At 33.0% G+C, this 23,502-nt stretch overlaps 1 protein-coding gene across 2 annotated transcripts in view; it reads left to right on the top strand.

Annotated features, from left to right (window-relative positions):
- Positions 1–23,502, top strand: part of Lrrc7 (leucine rich repeat containing 7) — a 403,609-nt gene that overhangs the window by 331,742 nt on the left and 48,365 nt on the right. For both annotated transcript variants that reach the window (XM_076862304.2, XM_076862303.2), the window contains one exon: positions 8,862–8,981. In XM_076862304.2, coding sequence (XP_076718419.2) covers positions 8,862–8,981 — 120 coding nt within the window. The remainder of the gene's footprint in view (positions 1–8,861; positions 8,982–23,502) is intronic.

The following is a 23,502-nucleotide window of genomic DNA, read 5'->3' as shown; positions in this document are numbered from 1 at the left end:
TGTAGCTAGACTGATTATTGGGTTCCTGCTTTGGGGATTGAGCTTTGCTTTTTGGATTGAGCAGGTACATGGCTTTTTGTGTTGCTTTAAGGATCATTTTTTTTCTTATTCCTCATTTTTTCTATTCTTCTTTGTTTTTCTTTTTTTTAGTATTTATATATTTATTTTTAATTTTTTTAAATATATCCTTACCTTCTCTTGGTGATACATTCTGAGAACAGAACTGGAAATTATTATTGGATTTCAGGTGATTTCTTTGGGAAAGTTGTATACCTCTAAATTAGAGTGGAAATTAAGTGCTGGGTGCTTCTAAATACTTTTTCAGCCCACATTTTGGGAAATACAATACAAAAGTAAGACAAGAAAAGCAAGTTTGGGGCTAAGTTAGCAATCCGTGCCCTTCCTAGGTTAATGGAAAAGTAGCAAGTTCACCCCTTTTTAAACGGAAAGGCAAGCACATTTGAAAGGGAATGTGCTATTAAAACATTTTCATTGCCAAAGAAACATTTCTGCTTGTTTTATTTAGGCAAAATTGAGAATGCCCATTTCGCCTATTTAAATTGATTGTTTTATCTCTTACATTTCAGTGCAACTGAGTCATTTTCATAAAATACATCATTATAACTATATATTAATATAGTATATTAATATTAATATATATATTAATATAGTAATTAACCTAGTAAGTTTTGTGGGGGAAAAAAATAAGTACAAAATAGGGATAACAGAGTGATAGCAGATTCCAAACATATTTCTTTCCTAATACAATTAATGAAAATGTGGAATAAATTTTCTTCTCAGAAAAATGAGGGTCATAAGTTCTCAAATTCATGTTTCAATGTCAAATTAGTCTTTAATAAAATTCCCTAACTCTTGACGGTTTGATTCCCACTGTGAATGGAGTAACAAAATCAAAAGGATACTTATATCCAAAGCTTTTTCGTCACTCAACATCTTTTGGAGGAAAACACCCTAACTACATTGAGAACTTTTTTTTGAATATCGTTTTTCCAGTCCTCAGTCTCCTGTAGCACCTCCAGTGGTGTGCCGATGACTTTCTCTTGAGGGAGCAGTGTTCTGATTTGTGGTGTTTGCTAATGTCCACAATATAAATACTCCTAGTATGACCAATTTCAAAATACCACCTTAATGTCACTGAACCCCAAAACGGGGTACATATGGCTGGCTCTCACAGACCAGCACAAGTTGGCTCCAGCACACCATCAGCATGGCCATCTTCAGTTGAGTTCCCACTTTAATGAACCCTGTTCCTCATGTCCTCGCAGATATCCACAGCACCCATCGATGATCTTTGATAACCAAACCAATTTTAAAAAGGCCTTCAAACTTTTCTGCACTAAGGAATAAATAAGATATCACAACTTACATGGCCAACTTTCCTACAGGGGCTGGGGATTAAATAGAAAGCAATCTTTAAACTAAAATAGTGAAATTTCAAAATCCATTGAGCTTATTAAAGAGATCTCACTATGAAGAAAGCTATTATCTGAACCATCTGAAATTATGTTAAATGGAAGCTCCCTAATTTTGCCTAATTTGGAGCCCTATTTACTTTCCAGATATGAACTAGTTACATCTATGTTGCTGTATTAATTTTATGATATGGCTTGGGGTACCCTAGAGAATAGGTTCATTATCACTATAGCTCTAAAATATTCTATAATAGAAATAATACAGAATGGCATTTAGGGACTTTTTAAAATCATCCTCACATGGGTATACAGATAACCTACAGGAATTCTCTATGTAAACCACATTAAATTGCAATTCAGAACAATTCAAATATTGAAACACTTTAGAATAAATTACCATTTAATACTTTATTTCCTGAACACACACACACACACACAAAAAAATAATGAGAAAGAAGAAGAGGAAGTAGGGGATGAAAAAGGAAAGAAGGGAAAGTACTTCATTACCCCCAAAAGATTTTATGATTCAAAAATTATCAGTGAAAGGCCTATAAGCTTTAAGCACTTAGGCATCTTCTCACTCCATCACCAATGTAGGAACCTTATGAGGCCTGGGTGTTTATGAGTGTCTCGAATTGCTCCCAGACTCTGTTTCCTCCCATGAATCCCATCTAAGTATCTGTCCCTTCACCTCTGCCCAGTTATTTCTTATTTGCAGAGCTTTCATTTGAAAATTTGTTTGGTTTGTTTTGGCAAAACTTTAGTGTCAACCTTCCTTAAAAATACATTCTCTCAGATTATACATCCCTGGCTGTGCTGGCCATTGCTAACTAGTCCCATGATGGATGCACCATTTCCCTGAATCCTTCTTGGCAGGAGATGAGGCTGGCAAGAATAATTTTCCTTTGATTTATAAATGCATAAAAAGTTACTATAGCAATTTTGTCTTGCTCCTTAAGGTAATAAAAATTAGTGTCTTGGGCATTTAAGATTGCTTTTCAGCCCCTATATGCTCATTAGCCATAAGAATTGCACTAATGTGTAGTGCAACATCTATTTGTAAATATGTCCAGTAAATAAAATTGACAAAACTGTTCATTCCTTGGTTGGGAAATTCTGGACCAGTCTCTATTATTCATAAAATTTCTGAATGATAACCCTGGCTGACTTCAGTTAGTTATTGTAGAAAATTACTCCAATATGTCCTAGAAAGAATGAATGAAGTTTCCTAACTATCTAAGTTCACATTTGCCCCTATTAAAAGTTAGTATAGGAAATGGAGGTGCAATGTACACTAATATGGGTGGTGCCCTGCTAAGGGAACACACAGGGTTGTCTCTTGCAACCAGGAGGAAAGAGCACCTGTCTGAATTTCTTCTACTGCACAGACACTGTCCTTAAATTGTGCTAAACTAATTAAGGATAGAACTATTTCCGAATGAAGATCAAATAATTCTGACACTTGATGAAGCACTTACAGAGTAAATATTTATGTGATGGAAAGGAAAGACACTCCCAGATTTTGCTATGTGTTTTGACTATTTCTAAATTTTTCATACTTACTACTTGCCAGGTCAAGTATTGTACATTTTTCATGGATTACAAACAAAATATAGGCCTCCTATACTATAAGCAGTAAATTATATCTTCTGTAACATTTTCAAGGAATCATTTAAAATATTTTTAGAATGTCAACAAATACAGCAAAATCAATTTACTGGATTAATTTCCTTTAATATTTTCAGTTGTTGATATATATGACCATTGTCAAGAATATTTAATAGTAATTATGAACATTTGACAAATAAATCAGCTCCTTTAAATTATAAGATAATCAGTATTTTTTATTTTGTTCATTCATTCATTCATTTCTTTCTTCATTTATCATTTATTTACTGCCTTTCCAAAAAGCACTTAAGGCAACTTTCTATGATGTGATTAATGTTTCCATGTGCTTCTTTGGATGTGTTCTATTGTAATTGAGCTCAGTTACTGTCTTGAAATTTTATGTCATCAGAGACAAAGACAACATTGTAAAAAAATGTCAGTTAAATCTACCATTTTTATTATCTAGATTCATGCTAGAATAAATAGATATTTCCATTGGAAGAAAACTAAAGACTAGGAATTACTGGGCATCTGCTGCTTATCAAGTGGCATGAGGTATTTTAAATGTGTTATTTTTTTCTCATGACTCATTAAAAACCCTCACAGGACATAAATATATCCATACATGAGGAAATTGAGGATCTTATCACAAAATATCTCAGCTGCATTTTTATTGTTTCACTGTTGAAGTCTTTGTACCTAGCATCATAGTAAACAGAATTTAAATCTGGTCCTAACTGGTACTCAGATTCAAGCTCTTTCTACAATACGATGATTCTTTCACAAATGTTTGTAAAACCTGACATTTTCATAGAACATGAGTCATAATAGTTGATAAGCCTCCTTTGTATGCATTATTATCTCACATCATCTTCAATAAAATCTAGAGAAGTAAATATTATAGGATGTAAAAAGAATATACAAGTAGAATATTTTAACTAGTGACCCTAGTCATTACCCATGTGCCACAAGTATATGCTGTCTTAGTTGACTGCACCTAATGAATGCTAGTAGTTACCTATGCTTTTCAGACCCGCTTGCATTTCCTGAGCATTCAGTGTCACCAAGAAATATTCTTGGTAGCAGCGAAAGGCTAAAGATTATGGACTCAAGAAAATCACACGTTAATCATGGAGGCTACTGTAGCCCCAGAGACAATCAGCTGGGGAAGAAATCATTGGCCTTTCCTAATTCCCTGTTTGCTAGGTGTCTGGCCACCAATGTAAACAGTATGATCTCTTCTCCATCAAAGAAATAGATAATTTTATCTTATTTTTAATTCCTATTATCAGAACAGACCATAGAATCTACTACTTCTTGACTTATAGAATGAGGCACTAATAATATAAATGAATTATAATTTCAGGGAAGGGGAGGCTGAAGTCATGGAAATGTATGTATTAAATATTTCTTTTATGGAATCTTGCCTGGGAGAAAATGGCCCCATCTGTTTTATTAATTGATAAATTAATTGATACTTCTCTTGCCAGCTTTTGTGTTAGAGAAATCTAGAGAGCAATGTTTGCACCTAAACTATTTTTAAATTCTAATGTCCTTTCTTACTGGATCTATGCAAATGACTTAGGATCAGATAGTACCAACATTTGGTATGCATTTATTCACCCTAATGCCAAGGGTTACTTACCTAATGCCATTTTTTTCCCACTGCTGAAAGCAAAGCAAGATTTATGCTGCACCTGGGGCAACTCAGCCCTATATTCTCGATTGATTGTGTTGCATTTATTATTGGCTACCTATCCCTCAAGAAAGATTCGCTTACCTTTCTAATTATGAAAAAAGCCTTCAGCCTGTAAATCCACATAAATCCGCATAGACAGCAGCTAAAATTAACAAAATAATGTTAGTACTTATACAGATGCTTCATTGCCATTATAATGAAGTGCTGGTTTAAAAATCACTTGGGCATTACATTACCACCTTCAGATTAAACCCTATAAAATCATAATCATTTAGAAACTAGTTCAGCATATATTTGCCTTTGTAAGACCTATTTTGTCAAAAGGCATGCTGAAGAAAAAATATATGTGTGTGTATACACACACACACACACACATACATATATAATTTCACTTGAAGTACTTTGGAGCAAATTGTTTTTAACACATTTTTTTTTAATCTGTGATAATGCCTTTGTGAACCGTGTGCCAATTTCCTAAACAAAATAGATCCTTGGGACATATCCTCTGGATATGTCCTTTGCAAAGACCTTTGCAAAGTGCCAAATTCTAACATAACTCTCATAAAATTTTTAGCAAAATGCCAAGAAGTATAATTTCACAAGAAAATATTGCACCCATCTATTAGCAGATAAGAGCAAAGGCGCTGGATCAGCTAAGCTGACCTACTCACAGATGTAAATGCTATTCATATATATCCTTACACACCTATACCTACAGACAGACATGCATTTGTCCGACATATACATGCTTTAAATATACTCAGATATGTACATATAAACACATATTCATGCATATTTGTTTTTCAGCAAAATTAGAAATCACTTCTTTCAATAGATACTTGTGGTCATTTATAATAATCAAAGTCATAAAAGTTAAATCTAGAAATGTCCACACTAAACTTGGGGCTAATATCTGTTCAGCAAGACTTCCATAGAACATTATTGCACTTCTTACTACAAACAAAATTTTTGCTTTTTCACTAAATCATACTAGTCTATTATTTATTACTATTTTTTAAAATTTCTTTTAGTTGGAGATGGACATAATATCCCTTAATTTTATTCATTTTTTATAAAGTGGTGCTGAGGATCGAACCCAGTGCCTCACACATGCTAGGCAAGCACTCTACCACTGAGCCACAACCACAGCCCCTTCTCTATTTTGAAATATTAAAAACATACAGAATTCAGAAACTAAGGAAATTGTGCATTGTGATGAGTTTCCATGTCTTTTATCTCTAGTTGGTTATATATGATGAGAGAAATAAGAGTCATCTTCACTCTTTAAAGTATTTAAAGAAAATATCAAGAATGTCATATGAGAAATGAATAGCTAAACCTCAGTCTGATTATTTTCTTTGGAATAATAAATTTCAACAGTGATAGCATCTGTTTTTTTTTTCTACATTTCAGTTGTTCCTTTTCATTTTTATAGAATTTTAACAGTTCAGTAACTAAATTTATATACAATAAGTGTTCCTTTAGAAAAGAATGTGAATGTGCTATATAATTCACTTTTCAGTCCCTACCACCACCACCCAACATCAATAAATTATTTTTATGATCTTTGTATTTCTGTATACTTAAATCACAACTAGGATATCTCATTTAAGAAAACCAAAATGGCAGATAATTCTTGAAATTAATCATGGAAATTGCTTTCAGGAGATTCTTTTAATTTTGCTATCTAGTCAAAGGATCATTTTATGTGTCTGCATGTTTATGTTCCTTCTGTCCCTTGTAATATAGGAGAATTGGTGTGATTGTTAATTGTCCTTTTTAAAAAGAGAGACTAATTTTTCCTCTAGTGAGAAGCCTAGACCATGATGATGTTGGGATTTTGATAAAATGGATTTAGTCATTTTATTCAATGCCAAAAAGAATGTTGTGATTCTCAATTGCTCTCTGACGGTGACTAAGTGTCATGCCTGGGCCAGTGAATCAAATGTAGTAGAGGAAACAGATGAAGATGGGAATGATACAGAGAGCAAAAAAGGAAACCTGTATTGAATTCTGGCCTTTTCTCAAAAACCTGTACTGCAAAGATCTGGTCCAGAGGAACATGCTTATTATGCCCTGCCACTAGCAAAGAACGCAACCCAGAAAAGACATGGGACCTAAAGAATAATAAATAAAATACTAGTCAGTACTGCTTAACCTGCATAACCATGTTTGCCTAATTTAGAATTTTGATTTTCCATATTTAATATTCAGAAAATATGTGTATGGGCATATGTAAATAAATTTACCTAGAGAAGATAAATATTAGAAAACTCATGCTTCAAAAAGACAGGCAAGCACTGGATAGCTGTCTGGTTATTTTCAGGTAATGTATTCTTTGAATGTGTTATGTACATTTGATTTTTCAAACACAAATAAATTTATCCCTAACAATTCAAGACCTTAAATTCAGAAACATTTTTCTTTCTTCACACATTCTAATTAGCTTGTGAAAAAAAAGAGTTTACATGGCCAAAGCAAAAGAAGAAAATTGAGTTGTCTCCTTACTTTTCATTATATTCAATAGAGTCTCACAATAAAATCCCATTTAAAATATTTCCAAGCAATGCTTTCTAAAAAGTGCATGTGGTCAGAATACAGATAGGTTAGTTACATAATTGTGTTCTAAAGGAGGACAAATGAAGACCATTCTATATAAACAAATGAAGCCTGGCAAGCAGTCCATGGTGGCATATTATAAAGAAAATGACCCAGTCTCCCTTCAGGGTGTTGGAGGACAAGTCCTCACACAAAATACACTGCACACATACAATTTTTTTTTTTTTTTGGACTAGGAATTGAACGCAGGGACACTTTACCACTGAGTTATATCTCCAGCCCTTTTTATTTTTTTTTTTTTTTTTATTTTGAGACAGGGTCTTACTAAGTTGCTCAGGTTCATCACGAAGTTGCTGAGGTTGGCCTTGAACTCACAACCCTCCTGCCTCAGCTTTCCAAGTGACTGGGATTATAGGTGTGCACCATAGCCCTGGTCCATACATACATTCTTTAACCAGGCTTTATTAGTAGGGATCCTTCAGCACGTGTACAAAGAATGACATGCCATGTCAGTCTCGTAAGTATTCCCCAGGCAACCAAACAGTTCTTTTGTATCCTAAAGGTTAGGGGAGGAAAAGACCTTGTCCCTCCCCACAAAAATATTACACACACATACAAACTTTGTATATGTCACCATGTATCTTTCCAATAGAGGCTATCTTCCTTGTGGTATGTGATGACTTGCTATTACTCAGACTAGAATATTGAGTTCTCTCAAAATTTCTAGTATTAGTAACAATAAAGATAGGTATATTATTATTTGTTAAAAATAATAAGCCAGAAATCAGTTTAAAAAGTAAAAATGTTATGAAGCTTAAATTATAACATGATTAATCTAAATAAATAAATTTGGTATCATAAACAATCAGGATTTATTTATACTGTGATTCTAATAACATAATATTTTTGATGTTGTTTTAGCCTTTCCCTCAATCTACCTGCTGATAATGGCCTAGTACCATAAATCTTGTGCTATGCCAGTGTTAATACTATTTTGCATTAGTAAAAGGCATATTCTCCCAGAATTATTATAGCTTTATAAAATTTATTTTAGATTATGGCTTGGAATATTGGAAGTTCCATACTACGGATTATATGGTTTCTATTTTTATTCTAAATGGTAAGATCATATTAAAGACACAAATTCAGCAAGCTTTAAAGGTTGTGGTTTTTAACAATGGATTAATTTTATTCTGATTATTTTTTATTTAGGTACTGTAAATAATCTAAACTTTTCTTTAAAATTCAGTAAATAGTTCTAAGATTGTTATTTTATTTGTATTTCCAAAAAGCTGTTGTTTTAGAATTCTTACTCAGTAAATAGTATATAATAATATTTCAGTAAATAGCTCTAAGATTGTTATTTTATTTGTATTTCCAAAAAGCTGTTGGTTTAGAATTCTTACTCAGTAAATAGTATATAATAATATTTCCAGTTAGGATATATGTTTTTCTACAATCAAACAAAATTAATTTTACCATAATTATTAGGGACTCTTTTCAGAAAACTATGGTAAACTTCTATTACATCACTAAAGAATGCCATACCATTTTCGCAATAGACCCCGTCCCAGCAAAGCAACATTTTAGACAATGGACAAGAGGATGTATCTCCTAGTGGCCAATGGAATCCTTATCCACTTGGGAGGCGGGATGTACCTCCGGACACCATTACTAAAAAGGTAACCAATTTCAAATTGATGACACAAACCATGAACCTTGCACATCCATTGTAATCTGTAATCCATATCTTGTGTCTTAACATCATTTCTAACTTCGTGATAACTTTAGGCTAAATATTATCCTACCACAGGGAGTCTGGTTAACCATAAGTGCATTGAAATAAAATAATGAACACTGCCAAGTGTTCAGAGTTGGTAATGAATGTTTATAAAAATCCTGTCACTACTCAGCAGATACTACCACTCCTAAGAGTAGGCTGACACTCTTTTAGTGCAAGTACAGAAAGATGTGTAACGTAGACTTCTATCTCTTAGCTTCAGCAGTGTGTTGTAGCCAATTTGCATAGAATGAAATTTGATCAAAAAAAAAAATCGATTCATTTCTAAAGTCATAACAATTCACTCAACAAACATTTGTTGAGCAAGAATAGGACCACTAACATATGCTGAGCACTTGCTGGATGCTAGAGAAACAAAAATGAATAGGATATAGTTTCTTACCTCAAGAAACTTAATCTAATGAAGTACATCAAGTGATAAGTAGGTATTTATAATACCACATAATAGGTCATCATAACAGGAGTGGAGAAAAAGCTATAACCCAGCGGGAGGTATTTTCGATGTATGTGAGAGACAAGGGATTTGCATTCCATAATGTATTTTTTTTCAAACTCTTATTGAGCAATAAAAAGACATATAACACATTTTAGTTGGTAAAATACAAGGCAAACCAATAAACATTGAAACAAAACTGATCCCTTTTATCATTCCAGGAAATGCACAAGAGATGCCATTTCATATTAACTAGGCTTGCAATAACTAAGAAATCTGAAAAACACTTGTTGTTTGCAAACATATGAATAAAGAAAACTCTTACATTTCTTGTGGAAATATAAAGTACAATCACTTTGGTAACAAATTACGTTGCGAAGCTGAACATGCACATACCCTGCATTTAAGCAATTCTCAAAATGTATTGAACTAGAAAAAAACTCTCATACATGGCATTCAAGGGCAAACTCAAATGTGTATCAGCAGTAAAATATGCAAATAAATTGTGTTATTCACACAAAGAAATATTTCACAGCAATTAAAATTAGTAAACTATTATTACAATAATGTATATACACTTTACAAGCTAATTCTAATGGAAAAAATGTTTTGGAAGATGTCAGACACCAAGAATATCATATTTATAAGTCTCAGAAACAAATAAAACTAAAAAGCACTGTTTAGTCATAAGTGCATGAGTCATCAAATTATTTTTATAAGGATGTGGTAAATATAATATTTAGAATTATGCTTAACTCTAAAGGAAGGTAAGGGATAAGTTCAGGGAAGGTGCTGATACTGTTGTTGGTACTCTCCTGCTTCTTCAGTCCAATAGTGGTTCTAATTTTTATGCTCAGGAGTGTTCATTTTATAAATGTATTTCATAACTTACATACCCATTACATAATTGAATATATTATTTGTAACATAGGTGATTTTTTTCTTGAGGACTATTTCAATAACTTTTAGATATATTAAGTATCAATTTACTGTATCCAAAGTAGTTGGTAATGCCATTGATTAGAAGGCATTATGCATGTTATTCATTTGCCTTGTGGATAATAAGCAGCACTGCAGGTAAATACAGTAGAATGTGATAAGTGCTGTGAAGATAGGATACAGGAAAAAGCACCTGCTTAGGGAGGGCACAAAAGGAAAGTGAGAACAGAAGACTGATGTCAAATAAGTCTGGAAAAAGCAAAAGCCAGATTATACTGGGCTTTCTCCTGTAGATAATGGCAAGGGGAATATCAAAGTGTTCTTAACAGGAAAAGAACATGATCAAATTTTCATTTAAAGAACATTTTGATAGCTTTTCAGAGACTGACATGAAGAGGAAGAAAAGTGGAAGGAATAGAATCAACTAAGAAGTTTCTCTAGAAATCCAGAGGAGAATAGATGGAAACAATGGGTCAAAGGAGAAAATGAATCAATCCAGTACAGTCTTAAAGGGTGGTGCCAAAAGCATCTGGTGATTGACTGGACACAGGGAACAGAGATAGATAAAATCTCTGAAGCTGATATTCAGGTTTCTAATTTGGTCAAGTTAGTGATGATGTTCCATTCACTAAGGTGGAAGATACAGAAAGAGTATAGGTGGAAGTATGAGCAAGGGAGGGAAACTTAGATTGAAATATGTTGATCTGAACTATCTTTAGGGCATTCAACTGGGAATGCAATGTGGATATGTGACTATATTTATCTAAAGTTCAACAATCTTAGCTGAAGATTCACATTTAAGAATCACCAAAATATGTCATAATTCAGCCATGAGTGAGACAGAAGGATGATGTATAACTTCACAGGACACAAGCACTTAAGAGATAAATAATAGAGAGAAGGAAGAATCAACCATTTTATCAGTATAATGATTTCTACTATAAGTTATAGAACTTTCAAGGAAAATGGCCTTAAACTTGAAGGAAATATTTAGTTACATACAAAGTAGTGAAGATCCAAGATAAGCCTCAAATTAAATCTTTCATTCTGTATTATTAAAGACTTAGGGTGTTTTCCCCGGTTTCCACTCGGCCATTTACACTCTTTATTCTAAAACTGGTTCCTCTTTTCATGGTAAGGTGATTTCCAATGGCAATTGGTCATAGAAGCTGCTTCTTTCAAATCCATCAAGAGAGAAACAAGCTTCCAGTTGCTGTCTCTTATAAACCATTCTTCCTCAAATCTCTCCTCTTCACTCTTCTCACTGATCCAAAATAGCCAAGGCCTTCCCATACAAGCAAGGGGAATGGAACTCTGTGTTTGGCTTTGATTAATCAGTTGGAGTAGAATAGATGGGGTTCTCAGCTCTAATGACCACTAAAAAAGTGCACAAGGAAGAATAAAGAAAAGTGGAGCCTTGGAAGCCTAATGGGGGAAACATGTTTTAAGGAGAGGGTGGTCAATAGTGCCAAGAAACATGGAGCAAGATAAATATGCCTAAAGGCTCCTTGAATTTAGAAATGTAGAAAACTCAAGAAAGGAGTTTCCATTTGAAAGGAAGGAGTGTGTTGCAGTGGGATTTAGAAGGGCTAATAAGGAACTCAGAATGAATATTTATGATGGCAGACATATGAACATATTTAAAGACTAACAATAAGAAGCTAGTCTTGAAGGGGAAGTTGGAAAAATCAGACAGCAAAGGAAGGAAATCAGCTTTTTTATGAGGCAAGAAGGGAAAAGGTACATGGTCAGATATTGAGGGGGTATTCATCAGAGTCAACATTCTGTTGCCTAAACAAAGGAAGGAGTCATATTCACTTACATCCCTGCATTTACATCTGTACATTTTGCTGTACAAGGAAAAGTGTTATTCATTTGTCACTCTGAATGGAACTAACAGGTATTTGCATTATCCATCCATCCATCCATTTTATATGAATTCTGCTTTCAAAGTCCATACTAATGTTTAATCATATCATCATTGCAAGTCATCATGATCATCTGTTTGCCTCAGTACTTGCTTTAAAAACCCTTTGTAATCCTGTGATTGATTAAACATCTGTGAGCTCATCAACCTTATTAATGGATGAAATAATTGTTTATCTGGAAACTGTACTATACTTTATAATTTTTGTCAAATGTTAAATAATGTAATATGTCTTTAAAATTTTTGTCACATCTTGAATGCACAAAGTTATTTGTATCTTCCTGCTTTCATGATAATCAGAATATTATCCCATATTATTGCAATTTTGCCCAAAACAGGAGATCTTAGAATTCTTAGATAGCTCTACCAATTACCTTACCTTATTTAATATTCTTTAAATATTCAATTTTACTTTTGTGTTATGTATTAGTTAAATATGTTAATAGTCATGAGCCTTAACCTAAAGAAATGAAGATGGTAACATTAGCCTAGGTTGTCATATTTACTCAAATAAGTATAATGTTGCATTAGTATTCACTGGGTTTATATTTTATTATAATATAATAAATATATATAGTAAATGTTTTTAACAGTTAAATATTACTTTTGCAATTGTCAAGAAGTGAGTAGTCATTGGACCAGACTACTCACTTGAGAATAAAAAGCTAGAAATTGAACTATAAGTAAATGGGGGAATCAAAGGAGAATGAATGATGAAAATTCTTAGGCATTCCAGTCTACTTCTCAAAGCCTCTGCACAAGATTTAAAACAAAAATCTCATCTTTGTGTGTAAGTCATCAGAAATTTGATAGAAAATCAATTTGATAAAAAGACCTTGATTGAACTATAGCTCTCTGCTGTGGCTATCATAACTCTTTGGTAACTAATGTTGATAACACTCATGGCCATTCCTAGTGGTACTCCAAGCACTCTAAAGGAAAAAATGAGGGCACCCTCCACAATGTAGATCCCAAGATTCAGACACTCAAAATAACTAGGCAAAAACGCTCATCTCTCAGCAAGAATTTCACTCCTGTATTTACTCTCACTGTCTTGTGTACCTGAGAGTAGCTGAGCAATGTACAAAAGGTTTTAAGTCATGTCTTGTGTTTTTAATGGTGTGATAGCAAGTGACCATTTGTAAATTCCCTCTTGTATGTCAGTTACCAAAAATCTCAACTTCTGATGTCCATCAACTTAAAAAGAAGAATATGTCAGCCTTATGTAACACTCCCCCCAACCCACCAAATTCCAGGAAGTACTACTACAGGAGCACTTTAAGAAATGCTATGAAAAACTTTCGCAATGGCTGCAAGTAATCGCAGTTTCAGGAGAAGCACTTGAATTTTAGAATCCTAACTTCACTTCTCTCCTTCCTCCAGTGTGTTGGATTATGCTACAGTCACTATGGTAATATTAGGTACTATATATTAAATCTTTGTATCAAGCATTGTGCTAAACACTTTAATGTATTTCTTAATCTAATCCTCTCAACAACCCTATGAGGTAAGCATTACTGTTTTATATATTTTATAAATTAAGTCACATAAGCTCTTTGATTACATATTACTCTCGTATATTAACAGAAAATAATCTGATGGCCACAGAGTAAAAGATCAATACAACATATGTTATTTTAAAATCAAATATTATACTCGAATTTGATTGAGTTCTCCATAGGCATGACAAAACTTTTTGCCCTAATTCTAAATGCACATTCTTTTAAAGTATTAGGAGTCTTAAACAGGTTGAATACCTCTGCAGAGATTTAAAGTTGAAGGATACCACCTGTTAGGATATAATAAAATGTTGAGGCAGGAAAACTCAGCAGTAAAAAGGTTAAAATGACATAATAAAACAAATGAAACTTCAAACACTTCCCTTCTGAAACAGGTAGCCATGACACTTTGAAGCCTAGTGATGTGGAATCTAAAAATTCTTCAATATGTAAGATACTCAAAGGTCTTTTAGTGTTAGTGAGTCTTCTCTCCTTGATTGTCCTTTCCCAAGTGTTCTAGGTTAAGTGCATAACAGCTTGACAGTTGGAGAAGTACAAATGAATACCAAGGGTATCAGAATGCACACAGAGGAAGAGAAAGGTATAAAAATTTTGCTAATTTAGTCTGAACTCACAAACTTACCCCTCATGATGAAGTTGCTGTGATTTTCTCATAACCACAATGTCATTTCAGCCCATTAAGGGCTTTGGGATGACTAGGGTTGTCATCTTTGAGACATGCCCAGGAATTTAAAGAATTTATCAGGAGAAACTAGAAGAAATGATATGGTGTGTGTGTGTGTGTGTGTGTGTGTGTGTGTGTGTTTTCATGTTTTTAATATACTTCCCTTCCACCACCCAATCCCTAAGCTTTATTATTGTTGTTCCTTTTTTGAAGCTATAGAAAGTATTTTGAAAATATTTTTCATTAAATTTTATTAATAATATTACTCTCTATCTTAACTTTGGCATTTGTCAGAGTTTTAAATATAATATATTTAAATGTTTCTATATAAGTGTAGAAGAGTAAGATCTAAAATATCTTTTGAAAATCATAAACTGCTTTGCTATTGTACATCTGGCCAAACTATCATTTGTGTTTTAAAACAATTGGATCAGCTAGGCACAGTGGCACACACCTGTAATTTCAGCAACTTGGGAGGCTGAAGCAGGAGGATCACAAGTTTGAGGCCAGCCTGAGCAACTTAGTGAAACCCTGTCTCAAAATAAAAACAAAAAGGGGCTGAGGGTATAGTTCAGTGGTAGGACACCCTGGGTTGAAACCTCAGCACCACAAAATATAAAAATAAATAAAGCAACTGGATCAAATTTCTACTGAGATTGTTTTTTTTTCATTGATTTTTTTTTATGTAATAGAAGTCAGTCTACTGTAGAACTCTTCAGAAGATCAGAGAAGAACTGATGTCATTTTTAAATAAGTAGATATTTAAAAGTACAATATAAAAAATCACATTAACCTATACATTTAGGAATTTAAATAACAACATTTTATTATTTCATAATATGTAATCATTAAATTAGAGTTATTAAAGAATAACTTTCTTAAAACTTGTTTCCACCAAAAAGAAATACTGTTATCAGTTAATTGTATATGTGGTACTGGAATAAAAGTAACAATAATTCTTGGTTTTTACAATTTAACTGAGACTCAGCACAGAGCTCTGGAGATCACTTATGCTAAGGAGTGAGGAGGAGCTTAGCTTATTCACAGAGAAATAGAGGAAAATCTGGTATGGATAAGAAACAGAAGAGAACTTAAGTACTGGAGACAGTAGGAGTAGTATAAAGTAGAGTAGATCTTAAGGCTCTCAGAAAGCAAGTAAAGATATGGAAGAGGCCAATATGAAAATCAACCAGGTCAACCTTGTATATAAAATACAAAAGAAATTGAAATGTTTCTTTTTTAAAATATTTTATTATTTTTTAGGTGAACACAATATCTTTATTTCATTTTTTTTAATGTGGTGCTAGAAACGAACCCAGTGCCTCACGCATGCTAGGTGAGCGTGCTACCACTTGAGCCACATCCCCAGCCCCAGAAATGGACATGTTTCTTATTTCCATCAACATCAAAATAAAAAATATCTGTTCATAGATAGACCAAAATTGAAATTGAAAAATGATTCTAAAACCTGACTGTCAATGCTATAACTAAGCATTCCTTTTATAGAAGCAAATATGTCAGATAGGGTAGGTGTTTGCTTATGTTTAGTATTTTTCCCTTCCCCCAAAATATACATTGTTAACAGTGAAGAACTTCCCAGGAGTAAATCTTTATTCTTCTTCATCAGTCCACAAACAAATGAAAAGCATCTTCTCTGTCACTATGAATAATGCCAGCCTCAATCCTGGCTTTCTCATTTTCTTTCTCAAATCTCATTTTTCTCCAGCAAATATTTCACTGATCATAATAAATTTTATTTCTTGGTTACTACACAGTACAGCAAAACAGATCCGAATTCCTTAAACCTTAAACCAAATTGGAATTCCTTACTTAGAGTCATTTTGAACTCTAAGCATTTTTCTAAGCTTTAGGAAAAGAGATCTTTGAGTTGGTAGGTTGAGATTATCCTTGCTTACCCCATACTCTTCCCCTCATTCTACTTGCAAGGTGTCACCTAGGATTTGGTCCTGAGCACTATAAAGACTGCATTGATACCCATGTTTATAACACTCTATTGTAGGATGTTGAGGAAAGGTGGCTTCAACAAGATACAGTGATCAGATGTTTTTGTTGTCAGTGAGCTCTGCAAAACAAGAAATGAGTCAGTGAAAGGGAAAGTTGATGAAATCCTATAATTGCAGATTTTTTTTTAATTAAGAATGTTCAGCCCAATCATTGAGCCACAGAAGAAATATTCTTATACAAATATGTGCAGTTTTTCCTCTTGACCAAAACCTGCTTTTGTACGGGGACATTGAAGAAAAGTGGAACACTGCGAATGTGTCAAATGTATCCAAATACAAAGGAACCTTTTCATCCCTAATGAGACTCTGAATGTTCTTCTCTACTACTTTCCTTGGAGTTTTGGTCTCTAGAAATAACCTAGAACTGACTGTGCTACTCATAAGTACTCCATTTCACCCTCTTATTGGAAAGAACCTTTTACAGGATATTTCCAGTAATACCAGTTGCCTGGCAGACTTTCAGATCCACTCTCAACAAACCCTTCAGATTAGGAGAGTTAAGAGTAGCAGCGATTGGTAAATGCAAATTATCTTATGTGACTTTTGTGACTAGAGATCAGTTATTGTTAGGTACATGAAACAATTTAAACATTGTTAGAGGAATCTCAAAGAGGAAGCTTTGGGGGATTTCTTTTTATTTTATTTTATTTTATTTTTTAATTTTCATGTGGTGCTGAAGATCCAACTCAGTGCCTCGAATGTGCTAGGCTAGTGCTCTACCACGGAGCCACAATCACAGCCCCTCTCAAAGATTTCTGATACTTTTATTAGCAATAAATTAGTGACATATTAAGAGACCCACTAATTTTAATAAATCTGTGTCTCTATACCTACCAAACTTGCCTCAGCATAATTTTTGTGGTAGTAATATTAATTACTCCTCTGGAACAGTATAAAAGAGCTTGTTTGAGGTTTTGCAAATTTTAATATGCAGAACAGCATAAAGAACAATTACAAAAACATCCAGAGTCTCAAATCAAGTTACACTCATTTTATATAATCAGTAAGAGAACTCTTAATCAGATAAACTAAATAGACTCTTTTAAACTATAACTTAATTGATTGAATAATCATGTTATCTTTTCAGAAAATCAGCACAGTCATGCATTTCTCTGTATTAGAGGAAGAAAAATGATTGTATCCAATTAAATTCACTTTTCTCCATAACTGCCAATAATTAATAAAAGATAGAGGGGGCTTATATAGAGAGACTTGCTTGTTAAACAAGAATTATTTGCCAAAGCAAGATTATATGGCTTTCCCAGAACTGGGAAGAAAAAAAAAGAGAGAGAACATGGCCTGGAGGAAGTCAAAAATTCTATGAATATAAGACCCTTGTGAGCAGCTCCATAACTTATTAATAGCTGAATCAGAAAGAAGGGTTTGAAGAAATCAATGAAATAATTTTCTCTATTTAATGATCCATTTCAAATATATATTTTGTTAATCTGAAAAGTTAAGATGATGTATTTCTAATCAATTCATTTTAGTATTATCTAATTCATAGCTATATGAAGACTTTCTGTAATGTAATTAGATTTATTCTCAAAAGTAATATGGATAGGAGGTTGTGGAAATGTGAATGAAAAATTCTCTTAAAACAAAAGTGACAGCCAAGTAAAACATTGCTTAGTTTCACAGTCACTGCTGTATTCGATTTTTCTTACTTGATGCAGCTTTATTCTTTAACTCACAAAGTGCATCCCTTTATCTCCTAATACCAGAGAAACAATGCAGCTGTCTCTAGTGTTGAAGGACATCACTGTCACAAAAATCAGGGATTGTTCTCATCCAGACTGACTCTAAATTATTCCTTTAATAAAAGTGAAAGCCAAAAAAATGTCTATCAAATAGCTATTAAGTCCAAGGTAGAAAATAAACTTGTCACAGATTAAAGCAGTAGAAAGAGTGGTAGTTACTTAGTCCATCAGTATTTGACATAGGTGTTCCTTAAAATAAATGACTGCTCTTCTTCAGAAAATTGAGATAACTCAATAACATTTATATTGTCTTTGTTTTGAAAGAAATTTAAAAGAAAAAAACAAACTTAATCCAAAGCACTAAAAATATCCATGGTTGAATTCGTAATTTGAAGACCTAGATAATATGAAGATGATATGGATGATAAGGATTGTTGCCAAGCAAATATTCTCAAGTTGCTACGATTACAGTTCTTATCACTTAGTCTTTTTCTGATTTGCTCCACTAAGTGGAGATTTATAAGGTTTCTACAGTTCTTAGAAATCTTAAGAGTGAAAGCAATTACTGGCAAATATTTCTTTACTGTTAAAATCTTCCTCTTCCTCTTACTGTATTTTGGGAGTGTTTGCCACTGTCTTCACAAAGCATTGCAGTTCTGTGTAGGCTTAGATCTAAGGCCATCATCCTGTAGTCATGGATGCTTCATTGTTTCTTCATTTCAGTTAATATCTTCTACTTCCATAACTGTTTTGTAGGTTGGGATTTAATCATAGAAGAGATTCAATAAGTTAGAGATGACTGATGTTACGGCAGTCAGCTGCCATCCTAAGGCACACATCCTAACGAGAAAAATCCAGTTGCCCCACATTTTATCTGTATTTAGTATCTAACTCTAAAAGGTCAAGATCAGCAAATATTTCAAATGCACCAAAAGAGTGCAGTGCAGAGCTGCAGAGCTCCCTTCAGTGTATTTATTCAATTTTGCCGTCTAACACCTAAATGGAAGGACGTGGATTTTGGCATCAAACTGGCCTAGCTAAACACAAATTTAAAAAGAAGAAAAAAATTCTCCTTAATACTACAGTTGTCATAATAATAATTTATAAAACTCTACAGTACATTCTAGATGGTTCACTAAGGTGCTTAACATAGAAATTCTCATGTCATCTTCACAATCTCAAGGGGCATAGAATTGAGGAACACAGAATCAGAACCCAGCATGTCTGAGTTAACAGCCTGCTCTTAAACACTATATTGTACTAATAGTATATTGTATCCACTCGCTCCACCCAACAAAAATAACAAAAAAATAGAACTATGGTACATGATAGCATAGCTTTGTTGTGATATTAAATAACATTCAATGACCCATGTAGGCACAACTTGCTATAGTTTCTTCTCTTCCAAGTTCAGAAGAGAGAGAAAAAAAACCCTAGTACCAGTCATATATTTAGAAAGAATTTGAGTCTTCTTCCTTTTGCTTTTCTTGTCCTTATACAAATCAGAACATTTAGAGATTCTGAAATACATCAATTTCCCAAATATGAATTTTTTTAATCTTTATAAGTCCTTTAACTACCTTTATGACTCTCAGAATGAATAGAATCAGATGCACTAAGCATGGTAACAGTACCCAGAGATCTTTCCATCCTATTGAATTTAGTTCAATTTGTTAGTTTGCACTCTGAATAAATTTGCACATCAAAATTCTTCATTATATCATCTATGATTCTTGTCTCTCCTCCTGTTTGAAACTCTCTTCAAAAATTACCTGAGGGCCTGGTGCTGTGACTCACTACCACTACTCAGTGGTAGTGCACTTGCCTGGCATGTGTGGGGCACTGGGTTCAGTCCTCAGCACCACATATAAATAAATAAAGGTCTGTCAACAACTAAAAAAAAAAAAATTAAATTACCTGAGAAATTTTGAGTCTTGTCACCCAAATCACTTGTGGAATTGATAAAACTGCACTGAGTATTAAGACAAATCCAGAAACATGATAATTAGACTAATATGTAAAAACTAAAGTATGCACTAAATTGAAATAAAAAATTATCTCACCTTTTTCTTACCAAGATCTTGCCCCTTTTTTTTTCCTTTTAAGCAAAGTTCAGGAGAAAAATGTCAACTTTAACTTTTGTTTAACTAGCAAACATATTAAACTTTTTCCCATCTAGGAGGAAAGGACGATAATCCTTGCATATCTCGTAGAGTAGTTCTGCAAATTAACTAAGATCATGATGTAAAATACTTAACACAGTGCCTATCATATACATGTTAAATTAATGGTAACTATTAACAATATTTATTATTTTGGATAAAATTTGTGTTAATTGGGAAAAAGCTTACTTTCTTTTTTAAATTAAATATATTTTAACTGATTAATGAAAACAAAAAAATTATACATATCAATAGAGTACCATGTGATGTTTCAATATATGTATACGTTGTGTTGTGTAATGTTTAAATCTGGTTGAATATATCTGTCTCCCCAAACATATTTCACTTCTTTAAAATCCTTTCTTCTAGCTTTTAAAATGTACAATTCATTATCTATATCATGCAATTGTACACTAGTACACTGAAATGTTTACTCCTACCTCACTGTAACTTAGCACCTTTTGGTTAGCTGCCCCTCCCCTCTAATTTACATTTAGTTTTGTCCTTTGAACAGGTTGTTAGTGAGACCAAGTTCATGATTTAGCATCTTTTGAATTAGTTATCTTGGATGCAGAATAGTTTCTTCATCTGTAGAGTTATCATGAAAACTTATAGGGAAAACCAAGAAGATGAATCACAGCAACCTAGAATATCAGCCATAATCCTAGTGAAGAGTAAGTAAGTTCAGGGATTGGTGGATTTTCAGAAGTTAGAACGTGCAGAAGTTTGTTGACAAATCCTTAACTGCAGAAACATGGGTACTTGCGTGAGATTTGCTGATTGGCTGATTCTCAGGAGCAGTTTCTAAAGCAAATTGTAAGTGATTGATTATATTAGGTTTAAAACTGATTTTTTTTTCTGCTAGTTGTTTGTTTCTATGCTCAAAGAAAAATCATACCTTTACTCAGCAGATAACTTTTTATTCTCATTGCATTATTATTTGCTACATGCCAAGCAATACACTAATAGGCTCAATATATCATAGTATCTGTAATCCTCACAATATTCTATTAGGCCTTTATAATTATTATCTACAGTTTTCATGTGATAAGCAATTATTAAGCTTAACTAAAAAATAACTGAGCAAGGAATGAATCACAGGTTCATTCAACTCCAAATATTGTGGCTATCTATATTGCCTGTATTATTCTTTTAAAACTAACTCCTGGCATTTCTGTAACTACCTTCATTTCTATAATTTTGCTATTTCAAGAATGCTATTTAAATGAAATCGCATAATACATAACTTTTAGATTATATTGAAAGTTTTTATGTGAATTTAAATTCCTAGGATTTCTTAAGTTCCTGGGGGGAAAATGCCCTGGAACACAGTTAGTGGATCATATGGTACTTGTATGTCTAGTTTTGGGGGAATTATTAAACACTTTTACAGAGTGACTCCACCATTCAACATTTCCACTAGCAAATGTGTAAGTGATCCAGTTTCTTCCCAACATCTCCAGCATTTGGTGTTATCACTGTTTTGCTTCAGTCTTTCTAATAAATGTGTAGTAACATCTCGTCTCTATTTTAAATTAAATTTCCATTATAGCTAATGATGTTGAGCACCTTTTAATATGCTAATTTGTCTCTGTCTATATATTCTCTTTAATGAAATAGCTCTTTATATGTTCTGCCCGTGTTCTAAGTGTATTGTTTACCTTTTTATTGTTGGATTTAAGAGTTTGTTATATATTCTAAGTACTATCCTTTGTCATATGTGTTGTTTGCAAATATTTTCAGCACTTCAGTGGCTTGTCTTTCAATTTCTTAACATTTTTTAAGTCTGTGTTTTATTTGAGTTAATTTTTATATGTGGTATGAGACATGGGCTCATTTATTTTGACTATGGATGTCCAACTGGACCAACATCCTTTGTTGTAAATAGTCTTTCCTCCTTTCCTCTGTTTGAATTGCTTTTGCAACTTTAAAATCATTTGGACACATTGTTTGGGTCTATTTGTGGATTTTCTATTTGATTCCATTGGTTTATGTGATGCTTCTTATGCAAATACCACAGTCTTGATTATTATTGGAACTACAATAAACTTGAAATCACATTGATTCTTCCCACTTTACACTTCTTTTTCAAAATTGTTTGATCATTCTCCTTTCATGTCTTTCTAAATGTCAGAATAAAATGTATTTCATAGGAATTCACTAAACCAGTATATCAATTTGGAGAAAAACTTTCCAATTCTTTGAATCTGTAAATATGGTATACTCTCCATTTATTAAAAGCTTCTTGATTGTCTTCATCTGCATTGTATATTTGCAGCCTGTAAGTCCTATACAAGTTTTGCTTAATATTTACTCCTAAGTACTTTACATTTTTGAGTGATTGTACATGGTATTACATTTTAAATTTCAGTCTCCATTTATTCATTGCTAGCATGCATTAATCCACTTGACTTTTGAATGTTTATCTGTGTCCTGCAACCTTGCTAATCTCACTTGTAAAATTCTAGATTTTTTGTTAATTCTTTTAAATTTTTTTTCTGTAGAAAAGCATGTCATCTACAAATAAGAATGGTTTATTTCTTCTTTTTTCAAACTGTATTGCCTTCTTTTTTTTCTTTTGCCTTATTTCAGACAAACTTCTAGCATTAAATTAGAACTTGTGCATTGAGTAAGAATGGTGAGAGTGGACATTTATATCTTCTTCCTGATCTTAGTTCTAAAGTGCTTAGTTTTTCACCATTAAGTATGTTAGCTGCAAGTTTTTGTAGATGTATTTGTTAAATACAGGAAGCTCCCCTTGATTCAGGAGTAGTTTCTAATCCAGTCTGCCAACATCTATCTTTTGCTTTGTATATCTGACCCTTTAAATGTAAAGGAAGAATTGATATATTAAGATTTAGTTCCTCTTTATCTGAGTGTTTTTAACCATAAATGAATGTTGAATCTTTCCAACATTTTTTTTCTGTTTCCATTAATGTGATTTTTCTTTTATAGCCCATTAGTATAGTGCATTACATTGATTAATCTTCAAGCTCTCTATCACTGGAATAAACATTACTTGGTCATGATGTA

The sequence above is a fragment of the Callospermophilus lateralis genome, chromosome 7 (genome assembly GCF_048772815.1).
Source record: "Callospermophilus lateralis isolate mCalLat2 chromosome 7, mCalLat2.hap1, whole genome shotgun sequence".
NCBI classification, from domain to species: Eukaryota; Metazoa; Chordata; class Mammalia; order Rodentia; family Sciuridae; genus Callospermophilus; species Callospermophilus lateralis.
This window is presented reverse-complemented; position numbering and strand designations above follow the sequence as displayed.